This window comes from Bufo bufo, chromosome 7 (assembly GCF_905171765.1).
Source record: "Bufo bufo chromosome 7, aBufBuf1.1, whole genome shotgun sequence".
Lineage (NCBI taxonomy): Eukaryota > Metazoa > Chordata > Amphibia > Anura > Bufonidae > Bufo > Bufo bufo.
In genome coordinates this window covers 92,015,888-92,037,572 of record NC_053395.1, presented here as the reverse complement: position 1 = coordinate 92,037,572, position 21,685 = coordinate 92,015,888, and the positions used below count along the sequence as shown (strand labels likewise).

Genomic DNA, 21,685 nt, shown 5'->3' with positions numbered 1-21,685 from the left:
TGACATTAAAATTCAATGCACTATAGGGATAGTGCATTGTATTTTAGAAGCAATCAATATGTTGTCTGTTATAGTCCCCTTGTGGGACTATTAACCACAACAGGACCGCCGTACGCAGGATTGCGTCTTTGCGGTGGCCCTGTTATTCCTCTTGGACGCGCCGGCGCGTCCTCATGCGAGACGCGAGATTTCCTGTGAACGCTCGCACACAGGCGCGCGCGTTCACAGGAACCGGAGGTAAACTAGCTGATCTACAGCCTGCCAGTGGCGATCGTTCGCTGGCAGGCTGTAGATGCGATTTTTTTTTAACCCCTAACAGGTATATTAGACGCTGTTTTTATAACAGCGTCTAATATACCTGCTACCTGGTCCTCTGGTGGTCCCTTTTGCTTGGATCGACCACCAGAGGACACAGGCAGCTCTGTAATAAGTAGCACCAAACACCACTACACTACACCCCCCTGTCACTTATTAACCCCTTATTAACCCCTGATCACCCCATATTAGACTCCCTGATCACCCCCTGTCATTGATCACCCCCCTGTAAGGCTCCATTCAGACGTCCGTATGTGTTTTGCGGATCCGATCCATGGATCCGCGGATCCGCAAAACACATACGGACGTCTGAATGGAGCCTTACAGGGGGGTGATCAATGACAGGGGGGTGATCACCCCATATAGACTCCCTGTCATTGATCACCCCCCTGTAAGGCTCCATTCAGACGTCCGTATGTGTTTTGCGGATCCGATCCATGGATCCGTGGATCCGCAAAACACATACGGACCTCTGAATGGAGCCTTACAGGGGGGTGATCAATGACAGGGTGGTGATCATCCCATATAGACTCCCTGATCACCCCCCTGTCATTGATTACCCCCCTGTTTTGGCACAAGTTAGCGGAAATTGATATTTTTTTATTTTTTTATTTATTTTTTCTTACAAAGTTTCATATTCCACTAACTTGTGACAAAAAATAAAATCTCACATGAACTCACCATACCCCTCACGGAATCCAAATGCGTAAAATTTTTTTTACATTTATATTCCAGACTTCTTCTCACGCTTTAGGGCCCCTAAAATGCCAGGGCAGTATAAATACCCCACATGTGACCCCATTTTGGAAAGAAGACACCCAAAGGTATTTCGTGATGGGCATAGTGAGTTCATGGAAGTTTTTATTTTTTTTACAAGTTAGTGGAATATGAGACTTTGTAAGGAAAAAAAATAAATAAAAAAATCATCATTTTCCGCTAACTTGTGACAAAAAATAAAAAGTTCTATGAACTCACTATGCCCATCAGTGAATACCTTAGGGTGTCTACTTTCTGAAATGCGGTCATTTGTGTGGTGTTTGTACTGTCTGGCCATTGTAGAACCTCAGGAAACATGACAGGTGCTCAGAAAGTCAGAGTTGCTTCAAAATGTGGAAATTCACATTTTTGTACCATAGTTTGTAAACGCTATAACTTTTACCCAAACCATTTTTTTTTTACCCAAACATTATTTTTTTATCAAAGACATGTAGAACAGTAAATTTAGAGAAAAATTTATATAGAAATGTAGTTTTTAAAAAAAAAATTACAACTGAAAGTGAAAAATTTCATTTTTTTGCAAAAATTTCGTTAAATTTCGATTAATAACAAAAAATGTCAGCAGCAATGAAATACCACCAAATGAAAGCTCTATTAGTGAGAAGAAAAGGAGGTAAAATTCATTTGGGTGGTAAGTTGTATGACCGAGCAATAAACCGTGAAAGTAGTGTAGTGCAGAATTGTAAAAAGTGGTCTGGTCATTAACCCCTTCATGCAACATCACGTGCATGTACGTGATCGGGTTTCACTGTCACCTTAGGTCAATGCCGAGGGGGGTCCTGTGACCCCCCCATGTCGGCGATCGCTGCAAACCGCAGGTCAATTCAGACCTGCGGTTTGTAGCGCTTTCTGTGGTTTCTGATCGCCGCGGTCCCTGACCGCGGGGATCAAAAACTTTAGTATGCCCAAAATAAAGATGTTTCACCCCCCCTGCACCCCTGAATGATGTTATGTGGGCGGGTGGTGCAGGGGGGGTGTCGCAGGCGGTGGGAAGGTGCGGTAAGGTGCGGGAGACGGGCGGTGCGGCAGGCGGGATCGCGATCCCCCGCCCGCCTCCCTTTCAATGATCGTTGGTGTCTAGTGGGGATACCAGGGTGCCAGCACATTGCTGGCACCCTGATATAAACGGCTGACATCTGCGATGCGATGTCAGCCGTTTAACCCTTTCCATACAGCGGTCCGTACGGACCGCTGTATGGAAAAGGTTAACAGCGCAGGGAGCTCCCTCCCTCTCCCATCGGGGGGCTGCTGTGCCTTTGCAGCCCCCCGATGGGAGAGGGAGAGAGCCCCCAGAGAGCCCCCCTCAGCCCTGTACTTACCCTTCCCCGTCTGCGCAGTTCTGACCAGTACTGAGCAGACGGGGAAGGTTCCCATAGCAACAGGACGCCTCTCAGGCGTCCTGCTGTCCATGGCGCTGAACAGATCTATGCTAAAAGGCATAGATCTGTTCAGACAAGTGTAAAATACAGTACAGAACAATATATATTGTTCTGTACTGTATTATGCAGACATCAGACCCACTGGATCTTCAAGAACCAAGTGGGTCTGGGTCAAAAAAAAAGTAAAAAAAAGTGAAAAAAGTAAAGTTTCAAAAAAACACATTTATCACTGAATAAAAATAAAAATAAAAAAATACACTACACATATTAGGTATCGCCGCGTCCGTAACGACCTGATCTATAAAACGGTCATGTTACTTTCCCCGCACGGTGAACGCCATAAAAATAAAAAAATTAAAACTATGAGTAAATTGAAATTTTGCCCACCTTACTTCCCAAAAAAGGTAATAAAAGTGATCAAAAAAGTCGCATGTACGCCAAAAAAGTACCAATCAAACCGTCACCTCATCCCGCAAAAAATGAGCCCTTACATGAGACAATGGCCCAAAAAATAAAAAAACTATGGGTCTCAGACTATGGAGATACTAAAACATGATTTTTTTTTTGTTTCAAAAATATTATTGTGTAAAACCCTGATAAATTATAAAAAGGTAGACATATTAGGTATTGCCATGTCCGTAAGAACCTGATCTATAAAAATACCACATGACCTAACCCTTCAGGTGAACACTGTAAAAAAAATTAAATAAAAACGGTGTCAAAAAAGCTATTTTTTTGTTACCTTACATCACAAAAAGTGTAATAGCAAGCGATCAAAAAGTCATGTGCACCCCAAAATAGTACCAATCTAACCATCATCTCATCCCGCAAAAATGATACCCAACCTGAGACAATCGCCAAAAAACTGAAAAAACTATGGCTCTCAGACTATGGAGACACTAAAACATGTTTTTTTTTTGTGTCAAAAATGATATTATTGTGTAAAACCTAAATAAATAAAAAAGTATACATATTAGGTATCGTCACGTCCGTAAGAACCTGCTCTATAAAAATAGCACATGATCTAACCTGTCAGATGAACGTTGTAAATAATAAAAAAATAAAAACAGTGCCAAAACAGCTATTTTTTGGCAAATTTTCCATTTTAATTCATTTTTTCCCATAACAAAGCAAGGGTTAACAGCCAAACAAAACTCAATATTTATTGCCCTGATTCTTTAGTTTATAGAAATGCCCCATATGTGGTCGTAAACTGCTGTATGGCCACACGGCAGGGCGCAGAAGGAAAGGAGCGCCATATGGTTTTTGGAAGGCAGTTTTTGCTGGACTGGTTTTTTGACACCATGTCCCATTTGAAGCCCCCCCGATGCACCCCTAGAGTATAAACTCCAAAAAATGACCCCATTTTGGAAACTACACCCCTCAAGGTATTCAAAACTGATTTTACTAACTTTGTTAACCCTTTAAGTGTTCCACAAGAGTTAATGGCAAATGGAGATGAAATTTCTGAATTTCCCTTTTTTGTTACTTTGCCTCACAAAAAGGTGTAATATAGAGCAACCAAAAATCATATGTACCCTAAAATAGTACCAACAAAACTGCCACCTTATCCCATAGTTTCCAAAATGGGGCCACTTTTTTGGAGTTTCTAACCTAGGGGTGATGCACCCCTAGGTTAGAAACTCCAAAAAAGTGGCCCCATTTTGGAAACTATGGGATAAGGTGGCAGTTTTGTTGGGGGCTTTAAATGGGACATGGTGTCTAAAAACAATCCAGCAAAATCTGCCTTCCAGAAACCATATGGTGTTCCTTTCCTTCTGCGCCCTGCCGTGTGGCCATAAAGCAGTTTACGACCACATATGGGGTGTTTCTGTAAACTACAGAATCAGGGCCATAAATAAAGAGTTTTGTTTGGCTGTTAACCCTTGCTTTGTTACTGGAAAAAAAATATTAAAATGGAAAATCTGCCGAAATAGTGAAATTTTTAAATTTAATCTCTATTTTCCATTTATTCTTGTGGAACACCTAAAGGGTTAACAACGTTTGTAAAATCAGTTTTGAATACCTTGAGGGGTGTAGTTTCTTATATGGCGTCACTTTTATGGAGTTTCTACTCTAGGGGTGCATCAGGGGGGCTTCAAATGGGACATGGTGTCAAAAAAAACAGTCCAGCAAAACCTGCCTTCCAAAAACCGTATGGCATTCCTTTCCTTCTGCGCCCTGCCGTGTGCCCGTACAGCGGTTTACGACCACATATGGGGTGCTTCTGTAAACTACAGAATCAGGGCCATAAATAATGAGTTTTGTTTGGCTGTTAACCCTTGCTTTGTAACTGGAAAAAAAATATTAAAATGGAAAATCTGCCAAAAATGTGAAATTTTGAAATTGTGTCTCTATTTTCCATTAAATCTTGTGCAACACCTAAAGGGTTAACAAAGTTTGTAAAATCAGTTTTGAATACCTTGAGGGGTGTAGTTTCTTAGATGGGGTCACTTTTATGGAGTTTCTACTCTAGGGGTGCATCAGGGGGGCTTCAAATGGGACATGGTGTAAAAAAAACAGTCCAGCAAAATTAGCCCTCCAGAAACCAAACGGCGCACCTTTCACTCTACGCCCCGCTGTGTGGCCATACAGTAGTTTACGGCCACATATGGGGGGTTTCTGTGAACATCAGAGTCAGGGCAATAAAGATACAGTCTTGTTTGGCTGTTAACCCTTGCTTTGTTAGTGGAAAAAATGGGTTAAAATTGAAAATTAGGCAAAAAAATGAAATTCTCAAATTTCATCTCCATTTGCCAATAACTCTTGTGCAACACCTAAAGGGTTAATGACGTATGTAAAATCAGTTTTGAATACCTTGAGGGGTGTAGTTTCTTAGATGGGGTCACTTTTAGGGAGTTTCTACTCTAGGGGTGCATCAGGGGGCTTCAAATGGGACATGGTGTAAATAAACCAGTCCATAAAAATCAGCCTTCCAAAAACCAAACGGCGCACCTTTCACTCTACGCCCCGCTGTGTGGCCGTACAGTAGTTTACGGCCACATATTGGGTGTTTCTGTAAACGGCAGAGTCAGGGCAATAAAGATACAGTCTTGTTTGGCTGTTAACCCTTGCTTTGTTAGTGGAAAAAATGGGTTAAAATGAAAAATTAGACAAAAAAATGAAATTCTCAAATTTCCTCCCCATTTGCCAATAACTCTTGTGCAACACCTAAAGGGTTAACAATGTATGCAAAATCAGTTTTGAATACCTTGAGGGGTGTAGTTTCTTAGATGGGGTCATTTTTGGGTGGTTTCTATTATGTAAGCCTCGCAAAGTGACTTCAGACCTGAACTGGTCCCTAAAAATTGAGTTTTTGTAAATTTCGGAAAAATTTCAAGATTTGCTTCTAAAATACTAAGCCTTATAACATCCCCAAAAAATAAAATATCATTCCCAAAACAATTCAAGCATGAAGTAGACATATGGGGAATGTAAAGTCATCACAATTTTTTGGGGTATTACTATGTATTACAGAAGTAGAGAAACTGAAACTTAGAAATTTGCACATTTTTCAAAATTTTTGGTAAATTAGGTATTTTTTTGTGCAAAAAAAATTATTTTTTTGACTTCATTTTACCAGTGTCATGAAGTACAATATGTGACGAAAAAACAATCTCAGAATGGCCTGGATAAGTCAAAGCGTTTTAAAGTTATTAGCACTTAAAGTGACACTGGTCAGATTTCCAAAAAATGGCCTGGTCCTTAAGGTGAAAATGAGCCCGGTCCTGAAGGGGTTAAAGGGAACCTGTCACCAGGATTTTGTGCATAGAGCTGGGGACATGGGCTGCTAGATGGCCGCTAGCACATCTGCAATACCCAGTCCCTATAGCTCTCTGCTCTTTTATTGTGTTAAAAAACCTTTTTGATCAATATGCAAATGACCTGATATGAGTCCTGTGTCCGGAGATGAGTCAAGCGGAAAGAAGCCCAGCACCGCCCCGCGTCCTCCGAATCTCCTCCTTGCTGGCTGATGTCACAGAGCTGGAGCGCCCAAAATCTCGCGTTGCGCGAGCTAGTGCATGCGTAGTTCGTTCCCTGTGCTGATGCCAGCACAGGGAATGAACATGATGCCGACACTGCGCATGCGCTAGCTCGCGCATCGCGAGATTTCGGCTCTCCAGCTCTGTGACGTCAGCCAGCAAGGAGGAGATTCGGAGGACGCGGGGCGGTGCTGGGCTCCTTTCCGCTTGACTCATCTCCGGACACAGGACTCATATCAGGTCATTTGCATATTGATCAAAAAGGTTTTTTAACACAATAAAAGAGCAGAGAGCTGTGGGTACTGGGTATTGCAGATGTGCTAGGGGCCATCTAGCAGCCCATGTCCCCAGCTCTATGCACAAAATCCTGGTGACAGGTTTCCTTTAAGGGTGTTTAAGCTAGGGGGGCTGAGGTGGTTAAGTAGTAATTATTATTTTTTTAAAAACATTTACTAAATTTAAAAAATTCCAATAAAAATATGCTTTTTCCATTGAAAACAGTTTTCAATTTTAAAAATGGGGGGAAAAAAATCTCACGGTGATATCATGTAAATTAGCGCCTACATTGAAAAAAAATAAAATTAAAACTGAATTGATATTTTATTCTTAGTTGCCAAAGAAAAAAACTTAATAACAAGCAATAAAAAAGTGTAATTTACTTCAAAATGATACCAATGAAAACTACGTTCTAAGTCGTCCTGCAAAAATGAAGCCCTCACACCACTCCATAGAAATAAAAATAAAGTTATGGGTCTTGGAAAGAGGCGATGCAAAAAGATTTTCTTCCTTTCAAAAAAAAGGGTTTTATTGCACAGAAGTAGTAGAAGATAAAAAAAAAAAAAACTATATGTATTTGGTTGCTGTAATTGTACTACTGTTCTCAGAGAATAAAGATATGTTATTTATATCGAAAAATGAACACTGTATAACTTATAACTTAAAAACTCAGTAGCAGTATTGCTGTTTTTTCCAGTTAATAAAAGTTAATTAGAAGGTTATGTGTACCTCAAAATGGTTTATTAAAACTACAGCTTGTCCTGCAAAAAACAAGCCCTCATACAGCTATATAGACAGAAAAATAAAAAAGTTAGGCCTCTTTCACACGGGCGTTGTGGGAAAATGTGCAGGTGCGTTACCGGAACACCTGTGATTTTTCCGCGCGAGTGCAAAACATTGTAATGCGTTTTGCACTCGCGTGAGAAAAATTGCGCATGTTTGGTACCCAAACCCGAACTTCTTCACAGAAGTTCGGGCTTGGGATCGGTGTTCTGTAGATTGTATTATTTTCCCTTATAACATGGTTATAAGGGAAAATAATAGCATTCTGAATACAGAATGCATAGTAAACTAGCGCTGGAGGGGTTAATTTTTTTTTTATTATTTAACTCACCTTAGTCCACTTGATCGCGATGCCGGCATCTCCTTCTGTCTCCTATGTTAAATAGGACCTGTAGTGAGCATTAAATACAGGAACAGGACCTTTGATGACGTCACTCCGGTCATCACATGATCCATCACCATGGTAAAAGATCATGTGACGTACCATGTGATGACCGGAGTGACGTCATCAAAGGTCCTGTTCCTGTATTTAATGCTCACCACAGGTCCTATTCAACAAAGGAAACAGAAGGAGATGCCGGGCTACGCGATCAAGTGGACTAAGGTGAGTTAAAATATATATATTTTTTTTTAACCCCTCCAGCGCTGTTTTACTATGCATTCTGTATTCAGAATGCTATTATTTTCCCTTATAACCATGTTATAAGGGAAAATAATAATGATCGAGTCTCCATCCCGATCGTCTCCTAGCAACCGTGCGTGAAAATCGCACCGCATCCGCACTTGCTTGCGGATGCTTGCGATTTTCACGCAATCCCATTCACTTCTATGGGGCCTGCGTTGCGTGAAAAACTCAGAATATAGAGCATGCTGCGATTTTCACGCAACGCATAAGTGATGCGTGAAAATCACCGCTCATGTGAACAGCCCCATAGAAATGAATGGGTCGGTATTCAGTGCGGGTGCAATGCGTTCACCTCACGCATCGCATCCGCGCAGAATATTCGCTCGTGTGAAAGGGGCCTTATAGTTCTTGGAAGACGACAATGGAAAAAGGAAGAAAAACGTTTGGTCAGTAATGCCCAAAACAGGCTGGTCGCTAAGGGATTAAACCTTTCAGCCCCAGGCAATTTTCCATTTGATTTCAAAATTTTCAATTTTCCATTTGATTTCACTCCCTATCTTCCCAAAGACTTTATTATTTTATTTTGCCATTCACATAGCTGTATGAGGGCTTGTTTTTGCGGGGCAAGTCATATTTTCTAATGTGCTATTTAACCACTTCAGCTCCCCTAGCTTAAACACCCTTAATGACCAGACCACTTAATGACCAGAGCAGAGAGCTATAGGGACTGGGTATTGCAGATGTGCTAGCGGCCATCTAGCAGCCCATGTCCCCAGCTCTATGCACAAAATCCTGGTGACAGGTTCCCTTTAATGACCAGACCACTTTTTACAATTCTGCACTACACTACTTTCACGGTTGCTTAGGTTCTACAATGCCCAGACAGTAGAAACACCCCACAAATGACCCCATTTCAGAAAGTAGACACCCTAAGGTATTCACTGATGGGCATAGTGAGTTCATGGAAGTTTTTATTTTTTGTCATAAGTTAGCGGAAAATGATTTATTTATTTATTTATTTATTTTTTCTTACAAAGTCTCATATTCCACTAACTTGTGACAAAAAATAAAATTTTACATGAACTCACCATACCCCTCACGGAATACCTTGGGGTGTCTTCTTTCCAAAATGGGGTCACTTGTGGGGTATTTATACTGCCCTGGCATTTTAGGGGCCCTAAAGCGTGAGAAGTAGTTTGGAATCCAAATGCGTAAAAAATGCCCTGTGAAATCGTAAAGATACTCTTTTTGTAATTTGGGCCCCTTTGCGCATCTTGGCTGCAAAAAAGTGGCACACATGTGGTATGGCCGTACTCAGGAGAAGTAGGGCAATGTGTTTTGGGGTGTATTTTTACATATACCCATGCTGGGTGAGATAAATATCTTTGTAAAAGACAACTTTTCCCATTTTTTTATACAAAGTTGTCATTTTACAGAGATTTCTCTCACCCAGCATGGGTATATGTAAAAATACACCCCAAAACACATTGCCCTACTTCTCCTGAGTACGGCGATACCAGATGTGTGACACTTTTTTGCAGCCTACGTGCGTAAAGGGGCCCAAATTCCAATGAGTGCCTTTTAGGAGGGCATTTTTAGGCATTTGGATTCCAGACTTCTTCTCATGCTTTAGGGCCCCTAAAATGCCAGGGCAGTATAAATACCCCACACGTGACCCCATTTTGGAAAGACACCCCAAGGTATTCCGTGAGGGGCATGGCGAGTTCATAGAAGTTTTTTTTTTTTTGGCACAAGTTAGCAGAAATTGATTTTTTATTTTTTTTTCTCACAAAGTCTCCCTTTCCGCTAACTTGTCACAAAAAATTAAATTTTACATGAACTCGCCATGCCCCTCACAAAATACCTTGGGGTGTCTTCTTTCCAAAATGTGGTCACATGTGGGGTATTTATACTGCCCTGGCATTTTAGGGGCCCTAAAGCGTGAGAAGAAGTCTGGAATATAAATGTCGAAAAAAAATTTACGCATTTGTATTCCGTGAGGGGTATGGTGAGTTCATGTGAGATTTTATTTTTTGTCACAAGTTAGTGGAATATGAGACTTTGTAAGAAAAAAAAAATAAAAATACATTTCCGCTATCTTGTGGCAAAAAAAAAAAATCTTCTATGAACTCGCCATGCCCCTCAAAGTGATCTTTTTGTAGCGCCGCAGCGATTTTACGGTGTTTTTGCAGTGATCAGAAAAAAAAATATTTCTGTCACTGCGGTGGGGCGGACTGAACGCAAGTGTGCGCACAAGATCAGGCCTGATCGGGCGAACACTGCGTTTTTTGTAGAGCCTATAGAACATGTCCTATTCAAGAAAAGGCATTTTCTATATAGTTCTGGCAATGTGCGGATCTGCAAAATACGGAAAGCACATTGCCGGTGGATCCGCAAAACATATACGGACGTCTGAATGGAGCCTTACAGGGGGATGATCAATGACAGGGGGGTGATCAGGAAGTCTATATGGGGTGATCATGGGTTAATAAGGGGTTAATAAGTGACAGGGGGCGTGTAGTGTAGTGTGGTGATTGGTGCTACTTACAGAGCTGCCTGTGTCCTCTGGTGGTCGATCCAAGCAAAAGGGACCACCAGAGGACCAGGTAGCAGGTATATCAGACGCTGTTAACAAAACAGCGTCTGATATACCTTTCAGGGGTTAAAAAAATCGCATCTACAGCCTGCCAGCGAATGATCGCCACTGGCAGGCTGTAGATCAGCTCGTTTACCTTCCGATCCTGTGAATGCGCGCTCCTGTGTGCGCGCGTTCACAGGAAATCTCGCGTCTCGCGAGATGACGCGCCGATGCGTCGAAGAGTAACAAAACGACCGCCCGCAGGACGCATCCCTGCGTTAGGCGGTCGTGAGGCGGTTAATATTGCATAGAATGTTGTGAGAAGCTGGAAAAAATTCCAAATTGGGTGGAACTAGAAAAAAAATGCAATTCTGACACAGTTTTATGGGTTTTGTTTTTATGGTGCTTCCTTGTGTGGTTAAGTTGAGCTGTTATCAGATTCATCATTGTGTTTTTATACTGGAAAAAAAAAACACTGGAAAAAATTTATATTTTCTTTTCATCGCCATAATCGGAATACCAGAACTTTTTTAGAGTTGGGCCTCTTTCACACTGGCGTGTCCGGATTAGGTCCGGATGCGTCCCGGTGCATTGCGGCAAACCCGTGCGAGTAGGTACGCAATTGCAGTCAGTTTTGACTGCGATTGCATTCCGATGTTCAGTTTTTATCGCGCGGGTGCAATGTGTTTTGCACGCGCGTGATAAAAAACTGACTCTGGTACCCAGACCCGAACTTCTTTACAGAAGTTCAGGTTTGGGTTAGTTGTAGTTTAGATTGTATTATTTCCCCTTATAACATGGTTATAAGGGAAAATAATAGCATTCTGAATACAGAATGCATAGTGCAATAGGGCTGGAGGGGTTAAAAAAAAATAAAAAATTTAACTCACCTTAATCCACTTGGTCGCGCAGCCCGCATCTCTTCTGTCTTCACCTGTGAGCAATAGGACCTTTGACGTCACTGCGTTCATCACATGGTCCATCACATGATCCATCACCATGGTGATGGATCATGTGATGAGCGTAGTGATGTCATCAAAGGTCCTATTGCTCACAGATAAACACAGAAGAGATGCCGGCTGCGTGAACAAGTGGATTAAGGTGAGTTAAATATTTTTTTTATTTTTTTTAACCCCTCCAGCCCTATTTTACTATGCATTCTGTATTCAGAATGCTATTATTTTCCCTTATAACCATGTTATAAGGGGAAATAATAATGATTGGGTCCCCATCCCGATCGTCACCTAGCAACCATGCGTGAAAATCGCACCGCATCCGCACTTGCTTGGGTGACAGATCTGTTTTTATTAGGATAAAAAAAAAACAGATCCAGCAACATTGACTTACATTGTGTTTAGTGACGGATCTGGATTGTTCTGTTTCTATGACCAGACACATGCTTGCAGCGGTTTTGTGTCTGGTAACAAAATGGAATGTTACCAGAACGGAATGCATACTGATGCATCCTGAACGCAGCATACTCCATTCACAATACATTGGCTCTGAAGAGAACCGGAATGCCAAAACTCTGATATGAAAATAGCCTTAAATCTATGGAGCTGTGTATCATAGTAACATAGTTACTATTCGAGATTTTTTATTGTGAATTTTCATAATACAAATTTTCGTAATGCAAATTTTTATCGCAAATTTTTCAATTGCCGAGTAAAAACATGATTCCTCCCTGCTTGACTTATTGGCCCACAAGCAAGAAGCAGGGAGGAATCATGACTTTAAATGGGATAAATGATGAATATTCTAAAAAAAATATATACAGCACTATATCGAATATATTTGTTTTTTTGAATATTCGTAATATTCTAAAACAAGAATATATATCAATATAGCGAATATTGGAAAAAAAAACGAATATAGAGCAATTTAGCTAATATAGTGCTATAATCTTCTTTGTCTAATAGTTGTAATTTTTTCTCATCTGAAGTTCAGATTGGAAAAAAATTACAACTATTAAAAAAAGATTATAGCACTATATTAGCTACATTGCTCTATATTCGTTTTTATTTTTCAAATATTCGCTGTATTGCTATATATTCTTGTTTTAGAATATTACGAATATTTGAAAAAAACTAATATATTCGATATAGTGCTATGAATTGGCCCACAAGCAAGAAGCAGGGAGGAATCATGTTTTTGCTCTGCAATTGAAAATTTTGTGATAAAAACTCGCATTACGAAAATCCGCATTACGAAAATTCGCATATTTCGCGATCATTACCTTGTCGATTTATTGAATAAAAAAATCGTAAAATATAACGAATATTCGAATTCATGAATATTCGGCGAATAATCTACAAAATATTCGCTAAATGTCGCGAATTCGAACATGACCCCTGCCACTCATCACTAGTAACTATAACCTGTAATATTATTATACTCCAGAAATATTTCGAGGCCCTTCTTGTGAGGGCTCATTTGTTTTTGTGCGGCTTTCTGTAGGTTTTATTAATACCATTTTGGAGTGTGTATTACTCTTTGATCACTGCTTATAAAGTATCTTGTGGAGAAGAAATGAAAAAACAGCAAATTGGCCATTTCAATTTTTTTCCATTATGGAGTTCACTGAACTGGATAAATAGGTTTTTATTTTAATAGTTTGGGCATTTCTACAATGTTTATTTTTTATTTATTATTTATTAGTACTTTTATTATGTGGAATATCATTTTTTTCCAGTTCCACCCCATTTTTATTTTAAATTTTTTTACAGCTTCCTACTACATCATATAGAATAAGAAATGGTTCAGTTAGAAAGTACAAGCTAGCCATTACTGTATATGGCTATTAAAAATATAAAAGTTATTAATCCTGAAAGGAAAGGAGTAAAAAAAGAAAACAAAAAAGGAAGAAAAACGCTTATATCCTGGCAGGCAAGCTAATTTGCATATCTTTGGGTTTCTAGGAAAGATATTCAATTTAGATTTTTTTGCAAAATAGAAAAGAAAGCTAATCTTATCTCATGCCAGCCAAATTAAGATATGTGAATTTGCATATATTCTTAGAAACCAATAGCAGTGTTGCCTGGCATATGATACTCATCATGAATATTTTTAGTCTCCATGATGAGAAAGAGCACCCTGAAGAGTAACCCCCATCCCCCCTTTTCCTCTGGTTGATTTAAAATGAATCCTAAAATGGATTTGCTAGTTCTTATAAGGCCAAATATCATGCAAGTCATTTCAGACAAATACAGAGACATTTGCACATGAAAAACATGTAATTCAGCTTTCATTCCAAAAGGAATGAAAAAAAGTCTAGTTTTTTAGAACTACAGTATATCCTTCCAGTCACTGTTCAGCCTTTTAAACATACTTATGTAACAAAACTTGTAAAATAGCTAAGCCAGCCTCACAGCTGCAACTCGTTCTTTCAGGCAAGAAGCCTCTTATTAGAACAAAGGAGATAGAACCAACTTTTCTGGTTAATAGGCCTTGGGGAACCCATGAATTGCTGCTTTTTCTATTATGGAGACCAGTTAATATACAGTATGTGATGACTATTGTAAGCTAGACAATGTTCTTCTGGGGTTCTGGGAAAATATATGAAAATTAACAAATCTTACATATGCTTACATTAGGTTTAGGAAATTAATTTGAATATCTTTCCTAGAAACCCAGAGGTTCATTGCGTAGCCAAAAATACTTTACACATGTACTACGCATACCCGATTCTCTTTGTAATGAGAAAAAGTACCCCCATACAATACATACGGTGGATATAAAAAGTCTACACACCCCTGTTAAAATGTCAGGTTTCTGTCAGGTTTCTCTGATGTAAAAAAATGAGACCAAGATAAATCATTTCAGAACTTTTTCCACCTTTAATGTACAAATTGTACAACTCAATTGAAAAACAAACTATTTTTTTTTTTTACAGCACAGAAACCTGACATTATAACAGGGGTGTGTAGACTTTTTATATCCACTGCATATACAGTTGCAAGAAAAAGTATCTGAACCGTTTGGAATGATATGGATTTCTGCACAAATTGGACATAAAATGTGATCTGATCTTCATCTAAGTCACAACAATAGACAATCATAGTCTGCTTAAACTAATGACACACAAAGAATTAAATGTTACCATGTTTTTATTGAACACACCATGTAAACATTCACAGTGCAGGTGGAAAAAGTATGTGAACCCCTAGACTAATAACATCTCCAAGAGCTAATTGGAGTGAGGTGACAGCCAACTGGAGTCCAATCAATGAGATGATATTGGAGGTGTTGGTGACAGCTGCCCTGCCCTATAAAAAACACACACCAGTTCTGGGTTTGCTTTTCACATAAAGCATTGCCTGATGTGAATGATGCCTCGCACAAAAGAGCTCTCAGAATACCTACGATTAAGAATTGTTGACTTGCATAAAGCTGGAAAGGGTTATAAAAGTATCTCCAAAAGCCTTGCTGTTCATCAGTCCACGGTAAGACAAATTGTCTATAAATTGAGAAAGTTCAGCACTGCTGCTACTCTCCCTAGGAGTGGCCATCCTGTAAAAATGACTGCAAGAGCACAGCGCAGACTGCTCAATGAGGCGAAGAAGAATCCTAGAGTGTCAGCTAAAGACTTACATAAGTCTCTGGCATATGCTAACATCCCTGTTAGCGAATCTACGATACGTAAAACACTAAACAAGAATTTATTTCATAAGAGGATACCACAGAGGAAGCCACTGCTGTCCAAAAAAACATTGCTTCACGTTTACAGTTTGCACAAGAGCACCTGGATGTTCACAGCAGTACTGGCAAAATATTCTGTGGACAGATGAAACCAAAGTTGAGTTGTTTGGAAGAAACACACAACACTATGTGTAGAGAAAAAGAGGCACAGCCCACCAACATCAAAACCTCATCCCAACTGTGAAGTATGGTGGGGAGGGCATCATGGTTTGGGGCTGCTTTGCTGCATCAGGGCCTGGACGGATTGCTATCATCGAAGGAAAAATGAATTCCCAAGTTTATCAAGACATTTTGCAGGAGAACTTTAGGCCATCTGTCCACCAGCTGAAGCTCAACAGAAGATGGATGTTGCAACAGGACAACGACCCAAAGCATAGAAGTAAATCAATAACAGAATGGCTTAAACAGAAGAAAATACGCCTTCTGGAGTGGCCCAAAGTCCTGACCTCAACCCGATTGAGATGCTGTGGCATGACCTCAAGAAAGGGATTCACACCAGACATTCCAAGAATATTGCTGAACTGAAACAGTTCTGTAAAAAGGAATGGTCAAGAATTATTCCTGACCGTTGTGCACGTCTAATCTGCAACTACAGGAAACGTTTGGTTGAAGTTATTGCTGCCAAAGGAGGTTCAACCAGTTATTAAATCCAAGGGTTCACATACTTTTTCCACCTGCACTGTGAATGTTTACATGGTGTGTTCAATAAAAACATGGTAACATTTAATTCTTTGTGTGTTTTTAGTTTATTGTTGTGACTTAGATGAAGATCAGATCACATTTTTGACCAATTTGTGCAGAAATCCATATAATTCCAAAGGGTTCACATACTTTTTATTGCAACTGTAGTATCTCTAGCTCCTCCACCTACACTCTCTCCGTTTGGTTGTAGTTTTCAAGGCAGAAAGGTTGCTGGAATGAAGAGGACACATTACACTACCATGAGATTTAATCCTTTGACATTTCAGATAACTACAGATGTGATTATTGACTTACGTATTAGATAAAGGAAAAAAATACCAGTGGCACATAAATAAAACAAGATGCTGTGGTAAGCTTTGAAGCCATTTATCAACCTGTTTAGCCTATTGTTGAGTTTGTCTGTGTTCATGACTGACTATTGTATAAATAGCATGTCTCATAGAGGGGAAAAAGGTTAAATTCAATAACATAAAAGAACATGATTCTTTTTATCAGGGCTCTCTGCTTCTCTGATAGTACCTACATAACACAGCACTAACCTTGAACATATTGTACAGTAGAAAAATAAACATAAAACAGCTAAGCAGACAGGAATATCAATGTCTCTGAGCAATTACGTAATTGTTCTTTTTGCCTGTAATGTTAATGCAACATCAGACCATGTTACTGATCATTTATCTAAGATGTGTTTGTTTCTTTTTTCTTTTAGAGGGAGGTTCCGGCTCTGGTGATGGGGGTAAGAAAACATGCTTTTAATTTCATATTCCGAGTTTTAGTAGTTGGTGGCAAGGAATCTTATAAAGTTGTGATGGCTGTATTTGTAACTCTCTACATGCAATTAGGGCCCATGCACATGTTTTATTTCCTCTACATTTTGTATGGAGCTATAATAAGGCTTCCACAGAGGTTTATGCCATCATTGCAGTATGGGGTCTCTACTAGTGTTGATTGAGCATGCTCAGCCGAACACCAGCTCGGCTTGAGCATGTCGATGCTCGGCACATGGTGGTATTCGGCCGAATAACGCATGTGCTTGAGCGCAATGTTCGAGTCTCCTTCCCGCACGTTTCTTGGCTGCTATGCAGCCAATAAACGTGCATATAAGTACTGCCCTCACTGTAAGGCCTCATGCACACAACCGTTGTTGTGTTCAGTGTCCGTTGTTCCGTTTTTCGTGATTTTTTGCGGACCCATTGACTTTCAATGGGTCTGTTGAAAAATCGGCTAATGCACCGTTTGTCATCCACGTCCGTGATTCGTGGTTCCAGTCCGTCAAAAAAATATAACCTGTCCTATTTTTATCATGGAAAACGGTTTGCGGACCCATTCAAGTCAATGGGACCGTGAAAAAACGCGGAGGCACACAAGATTGTCATCCGTGTCCGTTTTTTTTCCTATCATTTGCATGGCAAACTTGACTTAGACTTTTTGTTTACTTTCCTTCATGTCTGGTGATCCTCCAAAAAAAAAGGAAGACACACGGAAACAAAAACGGAAATGGATCACGGAACAACGGAACCCCATTTTGCGTAACGGAACACAACAACGGTCATGTGCATGAGGCCTAATGCCGTAGCCATGTTGGTTACTGGCATTACAGTGATTGGCTGGCTGGAACGCGTCATCAGGTGCTATATAGCAACCGATGATGCATGTTCGGCTCAGTCTTAATCAGGGAGAGCTGTGCTGAGGAAGGGACAGACAGTGTAGGGAGTGATATACGAATATTTTTAGTAAAAAAACTTTTCAGAGACCCAAAATCCTTTTAAGGACTATTGTTGTGTGTGGCAGCAGCAATATCTATTTTTAGTGCAAACTGCACTAAATAGCTAAAACTTTACAATCCCAAAAGTCCTTTTAAGAACTGTTGTGTGTGGCAGCAAAATGTATTTTTAGCGCATCCTGCGCTAAATAGCGTGCAATAGTTAGGCCGCTGCAAACAGCGACATTAGCTGAGCAACATCTCCTGTGTAAAGTGTGCGCATCCAAAAAATATCTGACATCCAGTGTACTTTTTCCATAGACGGTGTCCGCTGCGGACAGTGACATTAGCTGCATGACATCTCCAGTGTAAAGTGTGCGCATCCCAAAAATATTTGTGACATACAGTGTACTTTTTCAATAGACTGTGTCCGCTTCTGACAGTGACTTTAGCTGTGCCACATCTGCAGTATAAAGTGTGCACTTAAAAAATGTATCTGTGACATAGTGTACTTTTTCCGTAGACGGTGTTTGCTTCTGACAGTGACATTACCAGCGCCACATCTGCAGTGTAACGTGTGCGCTTAAAAAATTTATCTGTGACATACAGTGTACTTTTTCCGTAGACGGTATCTGCTGCGGAAAGTGACATTAGCTGCGCCACATCTGCAGTGTACCGTGTTTGCAGAAAAAAATTATCTGTGACATACAAAATTTATCAAGTAACATAAGACATTTGATAAATGTGGCACAAAGCACTCCAATGCAGACTCAAAACTGACTTCAAATTTTCCCCTCATGCTAAATTCCCCCATGACTTAATAATAAAATTAATAATAAATACATTTTGTTGACTTTTACTGTGAGCCTGGACCAACTGTGTCTGTCACGAAATCTAATTGCCCCAGTAAAGCATCTTTCCTGTACCAGGCTCTGCTTTTGGAGGCAGAGATTTGTATTGTGGAAGTGGGTCAGCACCAGTTATGGATGTCAGTATTATGCAAGCAAAAGGCACTTTAAGTGGTTAGACACCAATAGTCATTCTCACTCATTATCTGCAGTGCTCAGTATTATTTTTAGTGTTTATTCCTGCACAGGAAGAACGGAATTAAGTGATTTGTAGGCTTCTCCTTCTTAATTTGCAATGCAGTAAGAATCGTGTAAATCAACCCTTCTGGGATTTTAATTATGTATGCAATTCTTGTGATTGCTTACATAAACTTGTGAAGAACTCTTACGTAAACAGTTTTTAAATGCATCTTTTTGTGGCTTTGAAAAGTGGTAGCTATATTTTATTCACACTATGCTGAAACAAGGTGAGGGCTGCTGCTAAGAGTATTCTGTTGACCCTTGTATACAGTTTGCATATTTTAAACAGCAATTCTACTGTAGTATTCATACAGGACTGCAAAGAACAAAGTGCAGATTTATTCATGCCCTTAGATGTCATTGACATTTGTCCCAGAATGAGCTGGATCCAAGACCATGTGTCAATTTATCAGTTATATTTAAACATCTCTAGGCAGTGACATAACTAGAGTCTTATGGCTCAACCATTTATACACAAGGTTATCCTCATTTCTTTGTGACATTTAGGAATTAATTTATACACCCATTTACTATTTTTCAGGCATGAAAAGCAAAAGTAGAATAAAATATATATGAATGGCACTCAATCTATGTGTACCACATGAATTACAATTTATTAAATATATATACTCCTGGAAATAAACACAGTAAAAATACAATAAAAATGTATAGTATAAAATTATGTATGGCACTGCGTGACTCTAATTGGATCCAATTGGGTCACACATAGGCTTCACAGTTCATGCCTATGGTGATAATGGGTACAAACATAATACTAAAAATACTAAAACGGTGCACCTGCAAAGGGACAAAAAGAGAGAATATGGTTCACAATAGATCTCTCTAGAATCGCATGTACAGTCCCTTAATTAGCTGTACAGAGAGGGAAATCCGAAGAGTGTAAAAAAGAAGTCCTCCTCTAAATTCTGAGGATATGTCGTTAAAAACAACAATGTGTTCCTAGAAATATCTCCAGGTATTCACCTTGGGAAGGTGATGGCTCCACAAAAACGCACAGTAAAACTGTATTGATCCAGTCATGCAGGGATTGGCCTCAATCCATCAGATGTAATACAGGCTATATCATCAGGACTGTCTTAGTCAGTTATATAACTAGTGGTTAGGTAGAGATGGTAGATTAGGTGGTACTTAGTGTCTTACCGGTGACGTCTCGAAGCCGGTGACTGTTGGTTCCGTACTGCTATCCTATCAATATGGGCCAACATTTCTAAAGAATGCTATCAGCACCTTGTTGAATCAATGCCACGTAGAATTAAGGTAGTTCTGAAGGCAAAAGGGGGTCCAACACCGTATTAGTATGGTGTTCCTAATAATTCTTTAGGTGAGTGTGTGTGTGTGTATATATATATATATATATATATATATATTGACTGTCAGACATTTCCTGTATGCTTAATTGTTGTCTAGGGTGAACCTATGGGTTTGCCATTCTATTGATCTGTTGATCCTAGACATCAGGGGTTGTCTACTATATATAATTCCTGCACATTTTCCCTATTAGGTCATTTCTCTGCAGTGGCCAGTCATTGTTCTTGGTACCAGATCATTTTGATGGCTATCTTTAGAGAAAGAGTTGTCTTCATCTTTGAGCTTTATATTTATAATTAGATTGGATACCTTACATTTGGATAAAACACTGAGGAATGAGATTTGACTAGTGGTAGTATGTAATAAAATACCCTACTGTATGTAATATCAAAGTACTACAATAGAAATTCCCACTTATGTCTCCAAAAGTAAAATAGGTGACCCACTCAATACCAAAATTATATCTGTATGTAGAAATATATTTAGAAAAATAAAATAAAATAAAAAATAAAAGGGTAAACAGATAGTTGTCACAGAATCAGGAATAATGAAAACTGACGGATTATAGTTTTTTCTCCTCCATACATTTTCATACATTTTTTTACAATTTTTTATATATGTTCATATATTCTATCCTTTTTATATGCACATATATACTTATATTTATTATACATACTCTCTTATATATGCATGATCCGACACACGAGTGTACATATAGAGAAAGCAAAAAACAAAAAGAGAAAAAAACAATGCCAAAATAAAACGCATGAAAAAACGCATATCGGAGAGACTTTAACTGAGAATGAAACAAGCTAGATGAGATGTAACTTGATCTAAGATATATTAACATCGAAAAACCATGTTTGAGAACATTGTAATATTTTGAGAGATAGGCTTAATGATGTACAGAAAATTGGGACATCTGTTTTCACTGTCAGATAAATTTTAAACACTTGGAAGTTGCCGCATGTTTTTTTCGGAATACTCGCCGATAGGGCTATAGTGGAATCTATTGTGACAAAAACCTATATGGCTATACATATTATATTATATATCATATTATTATTACTATTCTATACAGGAAACATTGTAGCATTGTATGAGTACTGCTTCCCCTGTATATATCTGTAGAGTCAATGATATGCGGATCAAAAACAATATTATAATATGAAAGGATATAGAGCCAAGATTATGTGTGTATATATATATATAAAAACTGCCTGGAAAATCACTTGGTAGTATCCCGCACGAGAAACCGCACAGAAAATATTTGCATAATCAGGAGGAGTGTGTCATAAGTGCCAAGCCCCACAAATCAAGTGAAACCAATTCAAATGAAAATGAGGAAGGTATAGAGTCGAGACCACAGAGCACACAGGTCACCCACTGAGGAAGAGACAAGGAGGTCTCGAAACGCGTCTGGGCGAATACCTGTGTGACATAGAATCTC

At 39.3% G+C, this 21,685-nt stretch overlaps 1 protein-coding gene across 1 annotated transcript in view; it reads left to right on the top strand.

Moving 5' to 3' along the window:
• Window positions 1-21,685, top strand: part of TMEFF2 (transmembrane protein with EGF like and two follistatin like domains 2) — a 1,600,560-nt gene that overhangs the window by 232,087 nt on the left and 1,346,788 nt on the right. Inside the window, exon 4 of the mRNA XM_040440620.1 lies at window positions 16,826-16,852. Within this exon, the coding sequence (XP_040296554.1) occupies window positions 16,826-16,852 (27 nt within the window). The remainder of the gene's footprint in view (window positions 1-16,825; window positions 16,853-21,685) is intronic.